Source organism: Ahaetulla prasina, chromosome 5, assembly GCF_028640845.1.
Source record: "Ahaetulla prasina isolate Xishuangbanna chromosome 5, ASM2864084v1, whole genome shotgun sequence".
NCBI classification, from domain to species: Eukaryota; Metazoa; Chordata; class Lepidosauria; order Squamata; family Colubridae; genus Ahaetulla; species Ahaetulla prasina.
In genome coordinates, this window is record NC_080543.1 from 108,285,480 (window position 1) to 108,297,824 (window position 12,345).

At 38.8% G+C, this 12,345-nt stretch overlaps 1 protein-coding gene across 1 annotated transcript in view; it reads right to left on the reverse strand.

Annotated features, from left to right (window-relative positions):
• Nucleotides 1–12,345, reverse strand: part of NALCN (sodium leak channel, non-selective) — a 463,243-nt gene that overhangs the window by 218,971 nt on the left and 231,927 nt on the right. Inside the window, exon 3 of the mRNA XM_058184759.1 lies at nt 11,666–11,848. Within this exon, the coding sequence (XP_058040742.1) occupies nt 11,666–11,848 (183 nt within the window). The remainder of the gene's footprint in view (nt 1–11,665; nt 11,849–12,345) is intronic.

Sequence of the window (12,345 nt, forward strand, 5' to 3'; positions counted from 1 at the left end):
AGACTCCCTAAACTAAACTAGGTCATACATTGATTAGAAAGGCTCACAAAACACATATTTTTTCCTGAATGTCACAAAAGGAACAATATGAGCTACTGAATAAAGGCACTTCTATGGAGTACAGTGAGTTTTTGCAACTGGCACAACTGTGTAAAATTCAGGCATTTTACACCTACAACATAGAGTCTCATGCTGTTATAACCCCAGTAATCAGCAAAAATGTTCTAATCCATTGCAGAGATGTGGGATTAGTAAAACAAGGGAAGACAAAAGGAATGGAAAAAGCATGTGCTAAAATAATTAATCAGAAAGAAGGGGCAGGAAATTAAGATCTGTAGGCTAAGCATGTTGTTTGACTAAGATCAAAATCATATTTGCTGTGAAAGACATCACAGCATGAGGCTGTCAATCATTCTGAAATTACCATTCAAGCTTTTGATCGGAATAACCCCAAATTCCCTTGCAGCTAAATACAAAGCTACCTCCACATCAAACTAATTAGATGATTCGGCTAGGGATTTTTGAAGTAGTCAAGCCAGGGACTATAAACAGCCAGCTGAGAGCAAATAGAATAAATTAGTGTAAATAGACATTGTCCTTCAAAGGCAGACAGTAAGACAATAATATTCTACAGCTGTCCTAAATTTTATTCTGTGAGCACTTTCTGTGAATGATGCCAAGGGTACTAGCAGGGTTAAGTGTACCAATGTTGGATGGGCAATTCATTCTGAAATTTACCTCTATAACCCCCAAAATGGGGGACCCGGTTCCCTGTCCAGTGCAGATAACTGAGTAAGAGATCCATTGCATTTGGAATTAGAGACAATTACAGAGATTTATTCTAAGAAAGTAATAATAAGGAATACTAACTTGAACGTATCTTGTATCAATTATAAGAAGGCATTCTACTTCCTTCCATAGGACAGGGACAGGATTCTTTATTGGCCAAGTGTGATTGAGGAATTTAATTTCAGTGCATACCTGCTTAGTGTATATGCAAAACAACAAAGTAATAATAATCATAACACAGATAATAGTCATAATAATGATACAAGTATCAATACAGAAGGTAGTGGAACAGATGAGAAGATTAAAAGTGATGTAGCCATACTACCGATACATGGGTAATATACGTAGACATAAGATAGAACTGTGGAAATTAAGTATTCAGCAGAGTGAGGGCACAAGGGGAAAAAAATGGTGTCTAGTTATTTTGGCATGCAGTGCCCTATAGCCGCATCCCGAGGGGAGGAGCTGAAACAGTTTATGTCCAGTATGTGAGGGGTCTGCAGATATTTTCTCAGTCCTCTTTCTGCTCTGTGCAGCATACAGGTCCTCAATGGAAGGCAGGCTTGTTGCAGTAGTTTTTTTTTCTGCAGACCTAAATATCTGTAGCTGTCTCTACAGCTGACAAGTCTGTATCTGTCTTGTTTGGTTGCTGTATCAAATCAGACAGATATAGAAGAACAAATCACAGCCTCAATAATTCTTCTGTAGAATTGCATCAGTCAGTCTCAATAATTCTTCCACAGAACTGCATTGGACAGTCTGAACTGTCTGAGTTGATGCAGGAAAAATATTCTTTGTGGTGCCTTTTAATGATGCTTCTAATGTTAGATGTTCATTTCAAATCCTGGGAAATTATAGAACTCAAAAACTTGAAGGACTCTACTGTTGATGCTGTGTTGTCTAATATAGTAAAAGTTGGTAGAATAGAAGGGCTCCACCTAAAGTCCACTTTCATCTCTACACCCGGCCACGGCATGCCAGCAACCAGACCATGCAAACAAGCGAAGCCCCTTTGGTGGGATGCAGGCAGCATGCAAAATCATGCCTCCTCTGGTCCGTGGAAAAAACTTTCTCCACGGGAGCAGTCCCCAGTGCCTAAAAGGTTGGAAACCACTATATTAATATCTCTCCTACCAAAAAAAAAAAAACCTTCTGAAAGATCCAACTTTCTTCATCCATAAAATTAAATGCACATCAGGAAGAAGGTATAGAATACCAATTGCAGTGAGGGGTCCTTGGTGCTCCCTCAGCTTGCTTGTTTTCTTGCACATGTTTCATTACCCAGACTAGGTTATATCATCAGTGCTAGTAAGGAGTGCAGTTTGCTGTCAGTTTACATATAGTGGTGTTTTTTTTTAATTTACATTTATATCCCGCCCTTCTCCGAAGACTCAGGGCGGCTTACAGTGTGTAAGGCAATAGTCTCATTCTATTTGTATATTTACAAAGTCAACTTATTGCCCCCCCAACAATCTGGGTCCTCATTTTACCTACCTTATAAAGGATGGAAGGCTGAGTCAACCTTGGGCCTGGTGGGGCTTGAACCTGCAGTAATTGCAGGCTGCTGTTTTTTAATAACAGGCTTCTACAGCCTGAGCCACCACGGTTTGCCTGTCAGTGTTGGTTTGATGTTAACCTTGGAGTTAATCTATGTTGATCTAGGTGCTGATTGCTGATGGAGAGGTGCTTGGGTCTTTTTGTTCCTTTTGGGGATGGGTGATAGTCTATAGATGTTGTATCTATGTATCTGTTGATGGCTGATTTGTCCTTCATAACATCCTAAGCAAACCAAAAGACCCAACAACCCCAGAAGAAAAAACAGGAGTCATCTACAACATACAATGTAAGGACTGCAACAACCACTATGTAGGACAAACAGGCAGAAGACTGGCAGAACATATCCACAAACACCAACTAGCTAGTCAGAAGACATGATGAAAATTCTTTTAATTTCACAGATTTAACCATAGTTTCAATTCAGAAAATGCGACCATCCAAGACGAAGCCTTGAGGGTCTAGGATATTTAGCTACCGACCCTTGGCCATGCCACCTTCACCCCCAGCCACCTGCCTCAGACAATTTACAGCCACATTTCCTCCTCTGCTGGCCCTCCCCTGCCATTCTCCATGGCCAATGGGCCCCTGGCCTCCACCCTGGCCCTTTGTCCCTGCCCATTTGCCCAGATATCATTTAATCTGGCCCTTTGGCTGCATGGGACAAATAGCTCCAAGCCAATCAGATGGTAGGCAGCAGCAATGGTGGAAATGACTGAGGGGGCTGTGGGGGAGCAGCATGCAATATGATCGGTGGCAGGCTGGGGAAGAGAACAAGAGATGCAGTGGGGCGCAGCTGCTGGCATTACGGAGGGGAAAGGGTGACGGGGCATGGTTGCTGGCGTTGCAGGGAGGGGAAGGATGATGGCGTGCAGCTGCTGGCATTGCAGGGAGGGGAAAGGTGATGGAACTGGTGAGAGTGCGGCCAAACTGCCCATTTGGTGTCAGGCTGCCAGGATCAGGTGCAGGGTGGGGGGGAGCAATCAAACTGCCCATTGGGCAGCAAGTTGGAGTCCAGGCACAGAGACAATAGTATGTGGGGTGGTCAAAATGAGAATCCACACCTGATCCTGCAACACCAGGAGCTGCATGCCAGCACCCTTCCCCCTGCAAAACTACCAGATGCATGCTGTCACTATTCGCACCCCAACGCCAGCTGTGCACCACCACAGCTCTTGCTTTCTCCCTCAGCCTGCCACCAATCATATTGCATGTTGCCCCCCTCCCCCTCAGTCAACCCTTAGCGCTGTCACTACCACCCACCACCTGATTGGCTGGGGATTTTTCCTATGCAGTCAAAGGCCAAGGTCAAACAGTGTTTGGGCGAATGAACAGCGATGAACGGCCAGAGCTGGAGGGCCAGGGGCCTACTGGCCATGGAGAATGGCCAGGGAAGGGCCAGCAAAGAAGGAAAGTTGGCTGTAAAATGGCTGAGGCGGGTGACTGGGGGCAAAGGGGGTGTGGCCAAGGGACAGTGCCTAAACATCCCATTCTATTTCTAGAAGCCTAGCACTCTGACAAATCAGCTATCAATGGACACACAGACATTAACTACAACTTGTCAGTTGCAAACAATTATATTTTTATATTATTTAAACTGTTCCCTTTAAATATCTTTCAAACAGAAAGACAGCCATTACGAAAGATGCAGTTGAGTTCTAAAATGCTACTGACTGCACAATCGACTTTTAGAGTGCAAAGTTTTGGAGGACCTACAAAATTTTCCACTTAGAATTTCAGGGTTCAAGGAAAGTTACTCCCTAAGTCTAATTCAGGGATGAGAACATGTGATCCTCCAGATGTTACAGAACTACAATAGCCATGATGCCTGGAAATCACAACAGGACAACACTTTTATTTTCCCGCTGGAAAAACAAGCTTCTCAATCCTGTGCTTGGAGACACTGGAATAGCAAGCAGAAAGATTAATCTTGCAGCAGACAAGAGATTGTGGTGGAGCATAGGGTTAGAGCAGGGGTCTCCAACCTTGGCAACTTAAAGACTTGTGGATGTCAAGTCCCAGAATTCTTGGAGTTGAAGTCCACAAGTCTTAAAGTTGCCAAGATTGGAGACCCCTGGGTTAGAAAAATCTACTGTAGAAAGTGGCTCCAGTAGTGACAGATGGCCGGAACCTCCTTCATTGATATGCACCCAGGTGAGCTGAAATAATCTTTTGGGGGTCCAAGAAGAAGTGATAGTTGGTATAGAGGCTGTAACAGAGGGGGCTGATATCAGAAGGCAATGATTATATAAAGAAGGATTGTGTATGAGTCAGGGGTATCTGTTACAGGTCCTCCTGAGTGGCTGAAGAGGTTTGTTCTGGCTGGAGATCAGGAGGGTAGATGTAGAACGGTTGAGTAAAATATACAAAAGGGGGTGAGAGTTAATAGAATGAAAAGAATGACATTAGTAATGGGTTTACAGAAATATAGTGGGAGACTAGGGTCAGGAGTTAGACCACAGTCGGGGAACCATGATTGGAAATTTGCAGCCAATATCTTGTTCTGCCCGCTAGAACTCAAATTCAAGAACCAGGGACCCACATCACTGGAATTGTTGGGCTCTGGCTGATACTACTGAACTCCAGGTCTGTCTGTAATAATGTAAAGCCAACCTCACTTACAACTTAATGATAGACAGTAGGATCCTAGCATGTATTCCTGAGTCCTAGTGGACAAAGACAGTGTGGGGGAGTGAGATGGAGAGATCAGACCAAACAGGTTTCATGTAGTGACTAAGCTATGAGACCAAGAAAAGTGGTTGAAATCTCCTTGGGAGATAAAGCAACTGAAGAGATGCCTGAAGCAATGCTAGTAGTATTGTAAAAAATACAATTCAAAGAAAAAAACTAATACAAATTAAAAAGAATGAAAGACTGAAAAGAAAAAATAGAATGTGCAGTAAAGAAAAAATAGTAAGAAAAACTAATACAATAAACAAAAAGAAAAGAAATATATAAAAAATGATTTCTCCCTTTAACACAACAAATATAAACAATATCAGTAACTTATTGTCTTCTGTTAAATATACAATGAGCGATCTCTTCTTCCCATATCCAATCCATCATATATATAAACAAATCCTTAAAACTCTCATAATTTTAGTCCTGATAGTCCATTAACAATGTATCTATTGTAACTCTAATCAAACAAAGTAACTTTACATTCCTTCTTTTTTTACTTCTAATAACTTTGAACTTTGCAGGATTCTCTTCAAATTATGTTCTAGAACTTGATTTCTTTTCTTTTTTTTTTCTATGCCCCTTCTGATAAAATACTTCAGAGATTTAAGGTTCCATCTGGTTCCCTCTAATGTCCAACTTTCAAAGTCTCATCTGAATGCCGGGGTGGGCAATTAATTTTTTGAAGGGGCCATGAGAAACTGGGATTTTTGTGGAGAACTGCTGCTGATGCCGCCTCCCACTGCCTCCCACTGCCGCACCAATGCCTTGCCCTCCGCTGCTGCCACCCGTCCCTACTATAGATGCTCCACTCCCGCCAATGCCCACCACTGTTACTGCCAATGCTATGGTACAGATTGGGACCACCATAGGTGAGAAATGGCCTGTGGACCATAAAACGCCCACATCTATCCTAATGTGTGTTTTTAAGAGAATTCAAAATAAAAGCATATCATTCGTTCAAAAACCTTATTTCAAATCTATCTGGGCCCTGGGTCCATTTGTAACTTTCCAAAATCAAAGTGATAATCACTCTTTTGCTTCTCATTCAAAAAAGAAAATTACCAAATCCTTAAACTTTAAAGTTTCCTTTGCTAAGGATTATAATTCATACCTTTCTCTTTCTTATTGCCAATATTCCAAATTATCTGCATGATAGAATGTTAATAACTTTAATTAATACTGTACAAATATAACTGTACTTAAAACAATATAATGTATTAAGATTTTAATAAAGTAATACAAAGGAAGAAAAATACCACTCTGAGAGCTAAGTGGATAAGGATGATAGCAGATGATACTCAATTATACATATCTACCCCAGAGAGTCTGGGATGGAAACCTTCACTGGAGCACTTGGATGGGGAGTAACATGCTCAGTCTCATCTGTAGCAAGACAGAATGGCTGATAATTCAGAAACGTACAACTCTGGAGAGAGTTAATCTTAACTGGATTTGTTAGATTAGATTGAAATTATATTATGATTACTATTTGTTTTGGACTGTTGATTTTTATAGTGTATATTCTAAATTAGAGTTCTTTATACCTGGTAAAAAGTTACATAAGTATGTAAGTACATAACTAATTAATCCGATTAATGGATCAGTAATACAAACAACATACCAGCTACTGTATATCATGCCTTTACAATTTACAGGGTATTATTTTTAAACAGGCACAGAAAAAAACCTTATATTTCTGCAAATCAAAGTTTGACCAAATTGTATTTTTCTGCAACCATTTATATGCATGCCTTCTTTTATTTATTAAATATCACCCTCTTTTTCTTAAATGGAAAGAAATAGAAAAGAGACAATGCTGCAGTTGAACCAACAACCATGATGGCATCTTTAAGCAAATAAGCCAGTGGGAGGAAAAGTATGTTCTTATTCTGAAAGAATTTGTTTTTAACAGATGGTTAAACTGAATAATCTTCCCTTGGGAATAGCAAAGGAAGAAATAATATTTCCAGGTTGTGAAGTGTTTAGGACTCTTTATTTCTTAATATTTAGCTACTTATGGCCAAATTTAATGTTATTTTAAGATTGATTCATCTTTTTCTTTCCTGTCTCTGCAATGATTTCATATAGTCTTTGACATCTTGGCCTTCCTTATTACCTATGTAGCTGGGGAAAATAAGCATTAGGGAAGCAGCAAACTTTGGAAAGGGAATCTCTGGAGAGGCCATTTTTGCAAGTGGAATTGGAATAAAACAGAGAAGAAAGGGGCGGGGAAATAGAAATAGACTCAACTGGAAGAGCTGTCAGGCCTCTGAGTCAGAACAGAACTGCCAACACTAACTATAGGAACAGAAGCTGTCCAAATTTATTAACACTCTTACCAGTTAGTCTTTGCTATGTGATTCCTGGAATCCACCGAGGATTCAAGTGTCTGCATATACTCCTATAAAAATGGATGCATTTCTTTGTTTGTTTGTTTCCTGCAAAGGAAGAATATTCATGGGATTGCCCCTCTTGCCTGTCCTGACTTTCCCATTTTTATCCTCAGGCAGCCTCAGGCAACTTGCCTAAATCTGAAAATGCAATACAGATGTTGAAAACATAAAGGCCTGTGTGTTTGCCAGGGTTTTCCTGTAAAGCAAAGAGAATTCTATCGCCCTACCCTTTCCTCTCTGTATGTCTGAATTTAGATCAGGTTGTCTATTTTTCTACAGCAAAATGAAGTTATCCCACACAATCAGACCAACCTGCAAATAAGCTCCGAGTTCTTATTGCCCTAGTGATTACAGGATAGCCCAGGAACCAGTTAAGTCCTAATGGTAATGCACATATTAAAGGCTTGATTGATGAAGGACTACTAAATGCCAAGTGTGTCATTCTATAGCAGGGTGTCCTATAGCTCCCTCCAACACCCTGAATTTATGAAACTGCAATCTGACTGCAGAATGGATGGTTTTTGGTGACAGTTGTGTTGATTCTTCCTCCCTTCAATATAAGGGTGGAAATGGGAAGAAATATGTAGGAGGCAAATGAAAATGACTTTTCAGCTATAAGCCCATCCCAAGACTCAAATAACCTGAAAAATGAATGCTGAAATCTTGCCATTTTGCTATCAAATGACAATGGGTGATTTTACAAATGGAGGTGAGGGTGGGAGTTGGGGACCTTAGTTTAGAAATGGGAATGCTTTGTTATATCTGCTTCCATATGCACAGTTAACAATCTGTCCCCCTCCATTAAATGGTCTCACCCCAATCATCTCACTTCCTTCTCATGGCTTCTTCAACTATCCCAAGTCTGAGGGATCCAGGTCTAGGTTTAAGAAACCTTTAATCTCTGGTTTATTAGGTCCAGGCTCTTTATGCCCTAAAATTCAAAATGTTCATGTGAGCTACATTACAGAGACATCAAGTTTTCCTTGCCTCCTTTGAAAATAACCCACAATCATTTCTTTTGACTTCTCATTCTTTTAATTTTATGCATTTCACCCTGTATACCAAATTGCAATCTTTCCCCCCATGGCACCTTCTGGAGATGTTGGGCTGCAATTCCAATCATGAACCAATCTGGCTAGGGCAACTGTGACAGTGCTGGATCCTTTTCCTTTGAAAATGAATTCCTTAGCTGAATTCTGACCACGTTTTGGCCAGTTTATTTAGGATGGGAAGGAAAAGACCAGCACTGAAAAAAAATCTAACATATCTAACAAGTGGGAGGAAGAGCTGTGAGTGAAAACAAGAAGCATTTTCAAGCAAAAGGGAAATAAATTCATTTTGCACATGGGAGAAAAGAAGCTATCCATTTTAACCCTGAACACCCTAAAAATATACTTTGAAGACACCCATTCTAAGAATGCTCTGGAGGTCAATATAAAGGAAGAAGATATATGTACTGATTTATATATATAATGTACAGATGTTGCTGAGCTATTTTCAATGGTACTCCAAGGACAAACTCAAATGGATGTCCTTAAAAATAAAAGTGTAGCGTTTATATATTAGATTTTACTCTTTTTAGTTCCACAATAAATTTTGTGAAAGGCTTGGTTTATTTTTATTATAACTGTTAAATGTCCATCAATAAGTTAAGTGGGCCTCTTCATTTCTTTTATATTGCAGGGAAGAACTTGGCAATGCAAAGGCTCAAATAGCCAAGTCTTTTTTCCAGTTTTAGTATGTTTGTTCTTAGAGATGAAGCTCCTACCTATTAAAGCTCTTATTTATCTCCAGTTTACTCTATTTTTTAAAAAAAAAAAATTGACTCACAACTACTGTATTTCAGCAAGTTAGAGTTATAAAACATATACATTCTCTTCTCCCATGTATGTCTTTATATGAAAGATATAATGAGAAAAATAGCAAATAGTAGAAAAAGAAACAAAAGTATTATCTACTGAATGGATAATTTTTAATCGCAACATAGTTTTTTTACACAATGGTACCAGTACTCATAATGAAAACATAAGGAAACATAGATAAAGGCCTGGCTTCACATTTTTCTTTCATCTGTAAGTGGTGGGAAAGTCCTTCAGAATGCCAAAGAATTACAACTCTGACTGTTGAAAGTTACTGTTATAAAGTGATCCTATTTGAGATCCACAAAAGCATGTCAATGTTTATAACAAGAAGCAATATCCAGATACTTGAGATTTTTATCCCATTGCTCTTTTGTGCTAATGTATAGCTATATCCAGTTTTATTTGAAAGCTGAATTATTGCTTGGGATTCCAAGCAGTACATAGCTAAAGGCTTCAATATGCATCCAAACTTTATGGCAGACCACAACTGAGCAATAGATTTAGATGCACATTAACATTTACATCACTTGTCTCCCTAGAAGCCTGCTTCTGCATTCGGATTCATTGTGATAGGATAAGAATAGGATATGCCTAATATATAGCTGTGTAATCTTGATTAAGCCAACTGACATAGTTACAATAGGTTATATTTTTTGGAACAGCTGAGAACCTGTGACAGCAATTGTGTAAAAAAATCCAATGCATCAATAATGCACAAATCAATAATGTTTTTTGACAGCAGCAACAGCAAAAAGAAAAAGTCATGTTAAAAAATCAGGTTACACAACCTTATGGTTGATTCAAAACATACTCCAAATACTAAGCAATGAATTCATTTGACTGAATTGCAATGAATTCATTCAACAGGTTAATCACAATCACAATCACAATGTGTTTTCATACCACTCACAACTTATGGAATTCCACCCCAAGAGGACTAGAAGTATTGTCTCATTGAGGAAAACAATAAGGCTGAAATCTACATGATTTACATAAGTTAGAATATCAATCTTTTACTGATGCAAAATTTAGGGTATCTTACAGATTTTCTTTATCCGAGGCACACAAACCTTTGATAAGGAAAAAATATTATTTATCCATGTTAAAGTCTAACAAGGCTTCTCTAACTTTCATAGCTGTATCTAAAACCTTTCAAGGCTTACATTGATTCCAGTGTCATCAGCTATAATCAACTATGTAGCTGTATCTTTACAATTACAGATAATGCAAAATAGCATCTGAAGACATCTGTTATGGAGATCTTCCAGATTCTGCTGCAGTCCAAACTCTGGCACAATATGAACACACCTGCCTTATCAAATGACAGGTAGGGCATTTACAATCTATATTTGTACCAGTGCCATTTTATCCTTAACAGGGAAATCCATTTCAGCTCAGCTAATGCCATCTCAAAAACTATAATGAATCATTACTTTGTGATTCAAGAGATGCCCTCTGCTGTCACCGGTGGGGCTTTTTGACTTGCCCCTAGCTCAGGGCTGCCATTGTAGCTACATGGTAATGTGATGAGGAAAAGAGATTGGAAGGCAACATTGCTGGTTTGTCAGCATATAAAATCATGAGAGTTTCTAAGAAAGGATGTCTGCTGCCATGCTGGCTGTAAAACTTTTAAGAGTTTCAATGCATTTATTTGTTTTGTTTTGTTTTATAATTCCTCATTGCATAACTTATTTCCAAGCTACTGGTGTTTTTTTTTTTTTTAAACAGACATGGACATTTGTTCACAAAAAGCTGACTGGAACAGATTAGAGTGGAGTATCACCAATTTCTTTTCAATGTAGGAAAAACACAAAAGAAAGTTTGTTCAGGGAAAAGACTCAGCAGAATTTAAGGTAGAGGAACAAGGCCCCCAATTTGAGGCCCGTCTAGAATTACAGCAGGAAAGCACAGACTGCCTGACAATTATGCTCAGCTATTGGTCACAAAGTAGCTAAAGCACAAAAAATTGGCGTCTTGATATTCAAGATCTGCAAACAGCCCATGCTAAATTTGTGTTTTGGATGTGGTGAGGAAGAATTGGGGGATCAAAAGCCTGGTCATTTGCAAGACCACACTTGATGCTCATATACCCGTTCACACACATACAGGCTCCTTCATGTAAAAATAAAAACAAGGCTAAACAATGTAATGAAAGAAATGTCTTTTGAGAAAAATAAAAGTAAACATAATCAATAAGATGGTCCCGAACAATGAGTAATATGTGTGATAGACAGCTTCAGAAGAGGAACATAACATGTTTTGGAGATTTCATTTAGAGCACAGCAAAGTTTAATTCAGTTAATGGGTCCAGAATCTGAATATAAAAGATATGCATGTCTTTTTTTGGTTTCTGTTAAAAAAAAAAACCAATTAAAAATGACTTACCTTGACTATGCCACGGATGTGCATTTTTGCTATCATCTCTGCCGTGTAGAGAAACATCAGCAACGTATCAAGAGCAAATGTCACATACTGAAGGGGAGGATAATGCTCAAAGGTCTTTGGGGTATTCATGCACACCGAAATGACACTGATAATGGCACAGATGCGGAGTAAAGAATGCACCCACTGAGGAATACAAAACAGCAGTAAAGTTTTTATCAGCTTGTACAATTATATTTTTCGATGTTGTTTCATGTCTAACAGTTTAAAATAAAATCTTGAAGAAAAAAAAAGTTTAGATATTCAAGGCTTCTACTGCTAAAAACATCTACTATTATAACATATGCTGTAAGGGGAATTAAAATAGTTGCTCTCGCTCATTTTGTGCCTCTAGCACTTTTTTTTTTTGGTTCGTTCCATTTTTTGCTAAGTTCCATTTACATAAAGGGTACCATGTAGATGAGAGAGTTTCCCCTTTCCCTCTGAATAAAATTTAGAATAATTTGCATTGCAGTGGTTTAGGACAATCAGCATTTCATTCCATTTTTCATTTGTTTAAAGTCTTGAAATTGCCTCATGGCTCTCAGTCCAGGAAATTTTGGGTCCTTCAATAAAAATACAAACATTTGGTGGTGGTGGTGTTTTTAAAAAAACCATTTAATTGTATTTTTCCTTTTTCTGAA